The sequence below is a fragment of the Struthio camelus genome, chromosome 2, assembly GCF_040807025.1.
Source record: "Struthio camelus isolate bStrCam1 chromosome 2, bStrCam1.hap1, whole genome shotgun sequence".
NCBI classification, from domain to species: Eukaryota; Metazoa; Chordata; class Aves; order Struthioniformes; family Struthionidae; genus Struthio; species Struthio camelus.
The window spans coordinates 104,768,519-104,781,219 of record NC_090943.1 but is presented as its reverse complement, the minus strand read 5'-3'; the positions used below and the strand labels follow the sequence as shown (position 1 = coordinate 104,781,219).

The following is a 12,701-nucleotide window of genomic DNA, read 5'->3' as shown; positions in this document are numbered from 1 at the left end:
TTTGTTATCTGTGGGAATTTAAAAGGGGCTTTTTCCCCTCCTTACACTAAAAATTTTTAAATTTTTTGCTCAGGAAGCATCTTCTGCCACTTACATCAGCTTCTTCTGACGAGCCACTACTGCGAGCCTAGAGTCTTTGATGTCGGTAACTCACTGTAAATCTCAGTCGGGTTAAAACCTAAAACAATGGACTCCTACGGAAAAGAAGGTATTTCAAAAGAAGAAATCATCTGGAGGAACTACATAGCCTGTAGTAATGATAGGCCAGCAACAATGAGTAAGAAAGAGCAACATGCAACATCCTCTTATAGGACTACCATCAGCAGATGCTTGCACTGAAGACTCTTGAACTCACCTGGAAGAACTTGCTGAAGAGAGCGGAAGTCTCAAGACATCTACGTACTAAATATCAAAATGATTTAGTGCTATACTCTTACTGAACCTGCAGGGTACAGACAGTGACCAGAAGCCTTTTAGGGATTATTATTTGTTTCAAGAAAACACACAAGCAGATCAGATGCTAACATTTATTTTTATTTATAAAAAACTGTAGAATGTATTAAATACAAACATTTGGAAAAAGCAAATCAAGGCTTCACTAAGATGCCCAAGAAGAGGAAGACAGAGAATCAAGAAGCTTACCAAATTTAGAGTTTTTAAACTAGCTGAAGTAATTACTATAATTTTTCACCAACTCATTTATAGGCAGTGACCATTATAGCAACCAATGTTATTACTGTCTTTTTAAAACAAAAAAGAAACCAAAAACACAAAAAAATCCAGAGATATGATTTGCCATATCTTCCCAATCAACCACAAAATGTAAGGAAGAAACTCTTTCCAGGTTAAAAATCAGGGTAATAAATACTAATGCATTTACCCATTACCTACATAGTATAACACAAATTTGCTTATAATCACACATGGATATCAAGTTTACAAAAAATCGATTATACATTTCAAATCTGGATATTCAATAAGGTATTATAAACTTTATACATTTTCCAGTGGACGTCAAAATGAGGACAATGTTTTGAAGTACAGAAACACAAAAAAAACCAAACGCATCATCTACACTATATAGGACAACTACTAAAATGTGGACTGGGGTCTAATCATATTCCAGATAGCTGTAAAGTCCTACAAACTGCCACTGAAAGACTGGTTGGAAGACAGATCACGTCACGTTCTTGGACAATGTTGGCTCCTCTTGTTTTCTAGGAGACCAAAGGTTAGAACTGTAGCTGCTGTCTCTTCTGCAGCTTAAAGTGCTAAAGGAGTAAACTCCGCTTTCCTGCTCCCTATATAGACAAACCAGATTCAAGTTTTCTTAGACTGCTGTTGCTCTTTTACCACTCTCAAATGTGGTACATACTATATATAGCTCACTAAACAAAATCTAGGAGCAAGTGTCTACAGAAAATACCTTCTCTGGTCTTTTAAATAAGAGAGAGAAGCATTTCTACTTGTTGGCAATACGGCACCCCTCTGCCTTCCTGATTTACCCTGTATCTGCTTTCTAGTTGCAGCATAATGCACATAGTTGATGTGGCTGTATAGCCTTAAAGCCAATTTGTGTAACAAAAATTCCTGTTTCTCGGAATGAGTCTTTGAGGATTACTAACTATTAAAAAAATCCAGTAGAGAACAATCCTAGACACAGAAACACTAAGAGATGTCTCCCCGTTCTGTCTTGTATTTTTCAGAATGCAAAAAAGTACTTGCCAACTCATCAGCACTAACAACATTACTATTGCAAGGACAGAAGACGACTGACAAAAATGTTATGGAATACCTACCACCATCAGCAGTCAGCAACAGGATGACTCGGCTGCATACCTACAAGAACGTTAGCAGAATTACTTCTGACAGCTACCTTTTGGGGATGGGCTTAAATTACACTATGTATCCTATTAACGATGAGAGAGTTGAATAGAGAGACCAACATCCTAAACTTGATGACACAGGATCCTGAATCCATGTGTCAGACCCTGTTACCGAAGAAAATATTTTCTACCACGTCCACAAAAGGTAGTAACCCACTGCTCAAAACACAGAGGGTACTGCCAATCTGGGCCCTGCTGCACTGAAACTCCTAAACAGCCAATTATTTGCAGACCAACTTCTCTGAGGAGAGGGGGGAAAAAAAGGCCAATACTTCTCTTACCAAACAAACACAGAGCATGTCTGCTAGATTTCCCAAATAGGCAGTGATTCATTTAGCTATAAGCTTGGAAACAAACACAGTGTATCTCCCAGTACCTTTCCCAAGTCCAATAGTATTCCTTACTGCAATACAGATATAATTATCCTGCTCTCAACTGTGTTCAATACACTTGGAAGCACTTAGTGCAATGAGAATTATGATGGAGGCTGGCACTCAGATAAAGTAGTAAGGCTATTTGCAACCCATCTCCCTTTTTTTTCCCCCCTCCTTTTGGCAATAATAGATTTGTAAGATCCTTATTTCACATGATATAAAATATATTTTAGAAGACTTTTAACAAGGCTATGGCTTATTTGATACCAAAAGCCTCACTCCCATTCAAAGAATTCACTGTCATTCAAAGTAAGCAGGAAAAAAAAAAATCACATGAAGAGGAATTTGGTGAAAGGATGGGAGGTCAGAGTAACAAAGGTATTGAAAGAGATGACAACAGTCCATTTAGTGTGCTGACTGCCTCTCACTCTCAATACTCAGTTTTTAGCACTATATACACTGTATATTTTAAAAAGTTAGGGTTTTTTAAATTATTATTAACATGGCTGTTTGGGAGGGGTGTGTTTTTTTTTTTTTTGAATCTTCGAGAAAAATAAACCCTTCATCCTCTGAGTCAAAGACAAGAAACCATGACCATGGCATCAATGCTACGCTCCATTACACCATCAGAAATCAATACACTGCCCAGCATCTCTAATTTGAGGTTACAGTCTTAGAAACATAATACATTTAAGTTACTCAATGGCTCCATTCCAGATATACACTATGTTACCAAGAGCAGAGTATGGCCCCTAGTTTTAACCTAGTTTAAAATATTTTACAAATACATTCCTATAAATCTGACAACAGCAAAACATATAGTGGTTTTAAAATAGCAGAAAGTCAAACATCTGAATTTTTAAACTAGTGAGAAATATGGGCGGTTTTAAAAGAAAACAATAAACTTCTCAAATACAGACATTTGTGAAATGTACATGCACACACACACACCCTCTCTCACACACACTTACTTCTCTCAGAGTGAAATTAAGATTACACAAGGCAATTTTCAAGGTTGCATTTACAACCACAATGATAAGAACAGCATTTTTGAGGTAGCTAAAGTCAAAGAGCAAACCACAGCACAAGCAAAGAAACAGGTGCTCACACTCACACCCAGCCCGCTCTTTGGAGACACATTATCATGTGCACACGAGTGTGTACTGAAGAGGCACGCGTTCCACAGGGAATGCAGTTCAGTGGCACTGGAAATCTGACAAACTTCTCTCCAGAGAAGTTTGTTGGGAGACCAGATGCACAATCAAGTAGCCAGGGCTTAAATCAGTGCACATCAGCTGAGCTGTGGTAACAGTCTCGGTGCTGTCTGTCTGCGCCAGTTCTACCAACAGCTCTGTCTCACGTGCACTGAAGCAAGCACAACTGTGGCAGTTGATGTTATTACTCAGAGCTGTCTGTCCCACTTCTCCCCTAGATGCTGCTGTTGGTAGAAAGGGACATGTACCCATTATCTCACCTGCTCCAGTTTACAGCAGAGCATTCAGGTATAAGCCCATCTCCAGGGTATTACTTGCCAATGGACGGTGAACTGGAGCAGCGAAGGCATAGATTTAAGTTCCTTTCTGCAGATACAATAACATCTTAATGAACAGGGCAGAAACGTCAAACTGCCACAACTTTAATCACCAGAGTTCATCTCTCAGAGCCCTTTGCTAGCCTACAACAAAAGGAGCTGAGCTCCACAGGGCAAACGCCAGGCTACACAGGCATAAGGGGAGAATAGCTGTGGCTGACAAGACTGGCTTAGCCACAGTAACTTACTTGATCATGTCTCTGAGCACACACAGAGCTTGATGCTGCTCAAACTATAAAACTGTGTCAAATACACTCACACACACACATACAGTATTGTCATCAAGAAGCTTTCTACAAATCAACTCTGCATGATTACTGCTGGGAGTCTTGAAGGTGGGATGGAAGTTACGGTGAGATGTTCTTCAGCAGGTAGAAGAAAAAAGAAAAACAACTTTTTATGATTAGGTCTCTGTTGTGTAGTTGTTGTATGAGAGGGATGGCACAGATGAGAAGTTGTTATTCCACTGTCTTCCCCCAGTACTCTGCTGTAACTCTGCCTGCTCTTTGTATTTGCTCAGAAGATTTTTGGCTTCTTGCAGATCCTGAGAAGAATTTTCCCCATATTCTTCTTTCAGCCACTGCCGGAACTGGAGAAATTGAACATGCAGACATGACATGATGAAACAACAACATGACAGTGATGCAGAAGTAATAGTCTCTCCTGCCCTGCAGACACCCTATTCAAGATCCTATAGGAACAAAAGCAAGCTAAAGAAAAGCACTCCTAGTATCTCATGTCCTTCAACAGCAGCACAGAATACATTAGCACAAGAACATATAGAGTCATTGAGATACCTTACTTCCCTAAAATGGCACACTTGCATAAGAGCATGGCTGGGCTGGAGTAATACAGAGTAAGGAACACCCATTGAACAAGGACATCTTGGACCTAAGAATGCCCCCTCCTCCAGTTCCATCTACAAACAAGATGTAGAAATTCTGCAAGCTCCTGCAATCAGCTAACTCATCCAAATCACAATGGGATGCAAGAACTTCAGAAGGCTGAAGATAAGAAAGTGAACCACTCATATCGCTGCTCCATCCTGAACCAGTAAGCACTAGTAGTAAAAACAGCACTGTAGATATCAGGAAAGGTATATTTTGGAGGAAAAAGGCCACGAGTTTTTAAAGTTACAGGATAAGACCCTATGTATTATTGACATGAATGACTGAATATGGTATATGGTAACAGCTGTAGCAGGTCCTTTTGAAGTAAATGCCGAGAAAAGAATGCAATGGCAGGGCAAGCAGGCTGGGATGCTTTCCCTGGTCATGGTCCCAACTTCCAGCAATTCTCAGCTCAGGTACTTTTGGAGGCTAAAATAGTGTATTTGTGTTTCATAGCAACAAATAGTTTTCTGCCATGAGATCACTTTCCGAATCCACAAATTTTTGTCACAAGGTGTCTGGATACCACCAAGCTCCACAGTTGAACTACATATTGCATTAAAAATGCAATTCCTTGTCTTTGATTGGGACTCACCTAGCTCCATCTCACACTATGAGGAAGAGCAGAAACCACACCTGTTCACCTTCTTTATTCCACTCAACTTTTAGACCTTTATCACATTCTTCTCCATCATTTTTTTGCAGCTGAAGAATTTTAGTGTAATTTGTCATTCCTGACAATCTTGTTGCTCTTCTCTGTAGAAGCAGCAAGTAGATACAGACCTCAACTGTTCTGTACCACTGGAGACATCATTTTGTGATAATTTTTGTAGCCTCACCTTCCACAGCTTTGTTCTGTTTGAGGCTTATCATATATAACTTAATCCATAAAGAGCATTAACATGGAAAACTGGAAAACCAGACCTCAGCATAGTTACTTCTCCCCTTGTTCATAAAAGATCATAAGGTCATAAATGAAATCTGAAGCCTCGGGCTTCCACATGGAAATTTGGAATTGGTGCACACTATGTTATGACCTTAGTGACTAAACCTCTCCCTATAAGATCAAAATCTATGGGACCTCATTCCAGAAATTCCACAGGGTACCACACTATATAGGCATAGCAAAACACCCATAGCGCTGCAATCACAAAAAGTTCATGCCCTTGGCAGGTGGCACAATTCCACTGAAATCAGGTGTGTAAACGGACACCTGCTAAGGATGTGGTTGTTATTCAGAGACAGTAGGAAACTACAGCCCAGCCAGTGACCACAGGTGGATATTTCTTTTTTGCAGCCTACTGCCTCCCCCTCAGTGAAAGAGGCAGAATGTCCCTCCATCGTGGATGAAAAAAAAAGAAAGAGACGTTACTGTCTTTATCAGGCTATTTGCATATAGCCTTAATTGTCATTGCTGTTGGCCCAGACCAATTAGAGTAGAAATGACTGTAAGGGAGGAAGGAGACAAGTCTGGAAAGTCCCCCTCTGACTTCTGTCTCTTAAAATCAGTTACTCTCCCATTTACACCCGTTCCAAACGATCCAGGAAACATTCAGTTAAGTACTTAAATTTAAGAAAAACACAAATATTTACACTTGCAAGCTGCATCATGCAAAACAAATGGTAATTACTAAATTCTGAATTTCTAAATTTCTAAATTCTGAGCTAACTGAAGCAGAACCCTGGGGAAGAAATAAAAAAAAAAAAAATCTCCTTTGCTTCATTTACGTATTTTGCTTTCCAGATGTTGTCTCTTTTGTTGTTGATTTCTTAATAAGCACAATCCAAGAAAGCCAAGAAAACAGTACCATGCTGAGCAATGGAAAAATAGAGGGGACAGTAGGAAGTTAAAATAAAAATTAGTTGCCTCCCCCACAGAAGAACCATCCTACGTAAAAGACCTGCTCCCTGTGGGTGCCTGGTTACTTCCACTTATGTTACAAAACCACTTTACAGTCTTATTTTTGCCTCAACCTTCATAGCCCTACAAAGCTCCCAAAGGCCAGGAAAAAAAAAGTCAGACCTGAGACTGTCTCATATATCAAAATGTTTGAGGTCTCAGTCACAGAAGGTACCAGTGGAGGGAATGTAAGTCATAATGAGAACCTAGCTTAACTCTTGGACAGCAAGGGTTTCTGACTATGATCCACAAACCATTTTTTTTTCCTGCTTACTATTCCAAGTGGATGAGGAAAAAAAAATATTTTTATGCAACTGGTACTTATAGGTTGGTCTTACTGCTGTATTCTGCACTACTCATTCTTTAGTTTTTACCCCTATAAAGGTGGCAGTCTTCTATGCATTATCTCTTCAGCACACACGAGGGAATCACTGGACTGAGAGCATAGATGAACAGAGGGAGGTGTGCTTAGGTGTTGTGCTTTGTCACTTCTCCCCTCCAGCATTCCCTGACATCTTCAGGTCCAGCAGCACCTTCCCAGTGGAGCAGGCTTGCCCAAGAAACCATTCCCTCGGAACAAAGATGGAGAGCCAGACAGACCACTCAGGCTTCAGGATAATGAAAAGCAACCCATGAACTGACTTGAGATTGTATTTTTCAGTTCATTTCTTTGTGATTCATTTACCTGATCAACATCATGTTTTTCAAACTCCTGTAGCTGCCTCTGGAAGCCCATGTTAGGATTGGCACAGGATCTCGCTGCTCGGACAACAGACAGCGCATCTTCCCAACCAAAGTCTGTGATGGTCATGATGTAGGCAACTACCAACGTTACACTCCTGGAGACACCTGCAAGGCTGGACAACAAAGGTGGTGTAATAAATAGATGAAGTATAGCACTACTTCAATTACAGTTAAAAGCATCACGTCCCAACACTACAGCAGGCTGCTGTGTTGCTTACCATCACGAAGAAATATTACTATATTTGAGTTGTGTTTTTTGCTACTGCATTTTCAAATGCATCACAATAAATCTACGTACAAGATCAAGAATCAAGTGTTCTGAATGATAATTCATATAAGATTGGTAAGGAAGGAAAAAGTTTTAAGTCTTCACAGGAATGTGCGTGTTCTAAGTCAGATCTGATTTTTTATTAAGCTAGAAATAATTCACCCACATTTTTTGCCTAGACACATTAGAGCAGTGAAATTAGACTATTCTTCATTACCATGAATTTCAGCTGCAGTTTCATGGGGCTGAAATGAACTTTAACTCGATTGTTAAGTACAGGATCCTGTATGTTTGAGTTCTTTTCCTCTTTCTATTGTCCATGCACTGTGCAATTTCAGCTCTCCAGACTCCAGTTTCCCCACCTGAAACCCTGGGATAAAGTAAGCACCATTTACTATTATTGATTCCACAGCTCTGGACAAAAAATCCCAGCTATTACTATTATGAGCGTAAGGAATGTGTCTGGAGTACAAATGTATCAGATATACCTTCCCTTGGCATTTCCAGAACATTATATGGCTTTGAAGTGCTTTAGAAATATAAATAGGCTTTTTTAAAACACTCCCAAGACTCAGGCAAGTTATCCCTGTTTTACACACACGGAGACTGGCTAAACGACTTGTCCACAGCCCTGTCGTGAGTCAGCAGCAAACTGACAATTTATGCTAAGGACCTGCATACAAGTTCAGTGTTCAAATCATGAGATGACTCTGACTCCACATATAGACTCAGACATGTCACTTGGACATACAGTAGAAGGACTACAACCAATAGCAGAGAGCAAGAAAAAACCCAGGGTAAGATCTCCTTTTCTACTCTCTAAGGTCCCAGGAGCATCTCTCCAATCAGGGACTTGCTATTAACAACTGCAGTGTTTGAATGCTTCAGCAGTTCAAAGCATGAGGAAAAAAAAAAAATCTGTTCAGAGGAAAAACTTTAACAACTCTGAAGTCACCAAAATAGCTGTTATAGAAACTGATCTAAATTGACCTAATTATTAGGATTTTAGGAGCCTTTTTTTGGAAATACAGTGATGAACAATAATGGGAAATAAATAAGATCTTTCTAGTCAGAGAGATTTTTGAAAAGACCTATCAAAAGGTTTGATTGGAGAGAAAAAAAATCAAGAAATCTTTGGGTTCCTTATATCTTTAAGGAGCCACCCAATCCAGTGACTCAAGAGTCCTAGTTCTGTGAGTCTTGTAATAGCACTTGTAAATCTTCGGGGCTCTTCAAGTAAAGGGAACATCCAAGAGGATTTTGCTATAAAAATGCAGATGAATGCTAACTTATCATTAAGATGATAAACATCCAAATAAAGGCACAGAAACTCTTACAAAGGTGTTTTTAAGCAAGTCATATACATACCAATGAACTAGACAGCCTTCACCCGTAAGCCGGCACTCATGGATAAATTTGATGCTCTCTCTGAAATGCCTTGCCCTGAAAACAGAAACACAAGGGGAACACAGAAACTGTTCTATTTAGTAAAATCACTACTTAGAAAAAAGAGAAATGTATCTGAAAGCTCACTTAATGTTGTTTCTAGAATTTAGAACTGAATATGGGACTTGCAAGGCAAAAGTTAGTGTCTGCCAATAAAAAACAAAACTGATTGGTATACGTATTCTCCAAGCTACCTGAAGAAGAAACTGTTATCATAGGCACTACAGTGTGATAAACATTAGCAAATACTTTATTTTGATGACTGGCAAGTCTGTACTTCAGTCTTTGTCTCATTCCTCTTCGGACTAGTAACCTGGCCTAATATGTCCTTGAGTATGCTCAGATATCAGGTGAAACTCAGAATGGCTATGTGAACCATTCCCAAAGTACGTTGCCCTCTTTCAAAGAGGTATCCGTTACCTGCTCTCCAAACTTGAGTTGCCTTTGACTTCATCTCCTCCTTCAAACCATGTACTAGGACACGTGTAAGTCTTACGTCTTCCTTCTTTGCCTCAAACCTCTCCCTTCTATCCCTGCTATGAAAAATCTCAGTACCTCCCAAATTTGCCTATACATCAACTATTTCTAGGCTTATTGCATCAGCTTCCTCAAACGCACCTAGCATTAGGTGCAAAATTCCTCTCCTAGATTTTTCAGATCTCAGTATAAGCTGTGCCCCTTCTGCCTGCCCTTATTTAGGGTATCAGCCAAGCCCTGCCTGCAGCTTATTTCTTGTTAAGTAGTGTAGGAGAACATGTGGAGAAGATAAATACTTAGTTTACAAATTGTACAGCCACACTCATTATCCTTTACATATGCCTCTTCATTTTAACTAAGGCAAACCTGAAGGAAAGGAACTGACAACCTCTACCAGCAGCAAACTGCAAACATCACAGCAAATTTGCAGCCTCACTTCTTAGCATCCCCACCCCAAGTCATTCACCCCTGCCTTTGCCTTTCAGGCTGCAAAACCTTTGGCACGGCCTGCAATTCATTACAAGTGCAAGCAGCACCTCACAGTTCAGTGGAACTGAAGTTCAACTGTGGCCTTCGAGTGCTCCTGCAACTTAATCAGTAGCGATGCGTGCAGCACATATGCAGAGGAGAGAGCTCCTTAACGAGACACTCAGTCACAGGCTTACTGGCAAAGATAAACCTAAAAGCATGCTGCACTCAACACCCATGAAAGCAATGTCCTATACTCAAGATGTTTCCCCTCTCTGAGTGAATGTTTTACCACAAGGGTTAATAAAAAAAAAAAAAAAAAAAAAAAACCCTTCAGCCCCAACATGAGCAGCCACAGAAAAATCAAGAATGCCCAAACAAAAGGAAGCTTCCCTTCCTGCCCAGCTGTTGATACTATAGACGCGCAGAGCTGGAGGAGGACATAAGTAATGCAAAGGAGTGATGGAGCCTGTGGAACCTGCAAAGGCAACGGTGTCTAAGGAAAAAGAGGGAGTCCAAAGCCCCGGACTCCCTCTCCAAGGCATTCCTTGCATCACTGAACACAATGTGGACAGAACAGCTGAAGGCTTGAGTGACTTATTTGGAAAAAGATCTCCTGAGGAATGATGTAATCCCAAGCTTTCAGATAGCAGGTCAGCTCAGGATTTTTCCTTTCTCGGGAAACTGATCAAGTACATGGGATGAGTGAAGAAGAGGAAGGAAGCCTTACAAATGCATTTCTGTTCAGCTTTGAAACAGACTGCTACTCCAAAACATGTTCACTGGCCGAGTTCCAATAAATCGCGGCATGCAGGTCTGTATGGGATATTACCAGCTTCATATAAATTAATTTAGGACAAATCAGACTATGGGTTGCACATGCAAGAGCTGTTGCTATTGCGCAATGAAGGAGCGCTTGTCCAAGATTAAAGGGATTTAACCAAATGAAACTTGGTTAGGGCTGGCCTGACCACACCCCAATCTTCTCATGCACCCATCTTCTTTTCTCTCTCTCTCTCCAGAAAATCTTGCCAACAAGGCAGCTCCAAACACCAGTATTCTCAGTTCAATGGTCTAGCAAAGTTTTGGTTAAACACTTCGACGCTTTAGGTTGAAAAGAGTCTTTGAATGAGCATAGCACCTTTGCAAGGTGCCAAACACAGCTAGCCATGTGCTTCATTCATTGTTTTATTCACCTTTCCTTATGGCTGGCACTCAGTCTGCCGAAACACTGTCAATTGTAATTTGCATAAATGCCTTTAGACATTTACAAGAGAAATAGCCATGCTTGTGATTAGCACTACTTTGTAGAACCATGACCCTTCCTCACTTATAGTTAGAGGGGAGGAAAAAAGCCCTCTTCCACAAACTATTGCATCAGTCTCTGCTGGCTTCAGCAGACACAGTTACCTAAACTCACTTTCGGGTTAGGGCACAAATTATTGTATAGGCAAACTGAGATTCTGAAGATCAGTTAACAGCGTGGCAAGTGGCACAGACACATAAAAGAACAGCAAATCTGATGTTAACGACAAAATAGCTGATCAACATATGTAATAGGAAAACATTTTGACAAATGTGTCGATTTACAGACTATTTGTTGACTTGAACAATTACTTCAAGACAATTTATTACAAGGTATCTGGCTTTTACATCTCACAGCTTAAACGTGGGTCCTGAACTGCATCTTCTCCACAGCGGTAAACATCACAGGAGGAAGAATCAGTTACAAGGCCCCTACAAGCACGTCGTAAATTAACTACACTTACCCACTAACAAAGCGGATAATCCCTAACAAGTCAGATGGCAGATCCCAGATCTACATCACAGTTGCTGGTCAGATTTCTAAGAGTTTTAAAGGTTACAAAGAAAGCACAAAAACAGATAGGAAGAACCATCTTGAGGTTTCTTTCCTTTGCAATTTAAGTGCAACTAAGATCCACCTGAACTTCTTTTCTTAATAGGTTCTCTAGCTTCTGTATTGTCACCTCTTAGCAGCCTGACCAAAACTTTAATTTTAACCCCGCTGCACTAACAAATTGGATGTTAGCTCCTTAAAAATACATAGCCTAAGACAATTAGCTAGAACAGGACAGGAAGGGAAGATACGATTTCTACAGAATTAACTTAGTAGTAGTGGATTCTGCGGGAGATGCCACTTCTGGGGAAGTTAATGGCCCAAGGTAAAAGTCTCACATGCCAGAAAGAGGGGAGGGGACAAAAAAGCAAACAAACAAAACACAACCACCTCGTTGAAGTCCTAGGAAACACCTCAGGTCTCAAAAGCAACCGCTTCATTCATACGCTAGGGAGGAGCAGAAAACAGGAGTAGGGGCAAGCTTTCCAGCCGCTTTAGTGAACACCTATAGATTAACCCTGTTGTATTTCACTGCAGCTCATTCCCCTTAGGAAAGGGGCTCCAATAAACAAGTTTACTGCAAGTACACATGTATTACACACATAGAAACCAAAAGTTCGCTTCAGAAAAACTGAGCTGAAGTGAATTAAGAGTTAACAATCCCAAATTCAGTGATTAACAGCCTTCAGCCGAATCCTTTCAAGCTGCCAGCAGTTGCAAAGTAGCATCAGAGTTTCAGAAACGTCTCTGGACAAACCTGCTTTTGAGTCAGACAGATAAGACTCCAATATGCATCCCA

At 40.4% G+C, this 12,701-nt stretch overlaps 1 protein-coding gene across 1 annotated transcript in view; it reads right to left on the bottom strand.

Annotated features, from left to right (window-relative positions):
- Positions 1–513: 513 nt before the first annotated feature.
- DUSP22 (dual specificity phosphatase 22) overlaps positions 514–12,701 on the bottom strand; it is a 44,629-nt gene continuing 32,441 nt past the window's right edge. The window contains exons 5-7 of the mRNA XM_068931988.1: positions 9,022–9,096; positions 7,327–7,498; positions 514–4,440 (exon numbers count right to left, since the gene is read on the bottom strand). Coding sequence (XP_068788089.1) covers positions 4,255–4,440; positions 7,327–7,498; positions 9,022–9,096 — 433 coding nt within the window. The 3' untranslated portion in view covers positions 514–4,254. The remainder of the gene's footprint in view (positions 4,441–7,326; positions 7,499–9,021; positions 9,097–12,701) is intronic.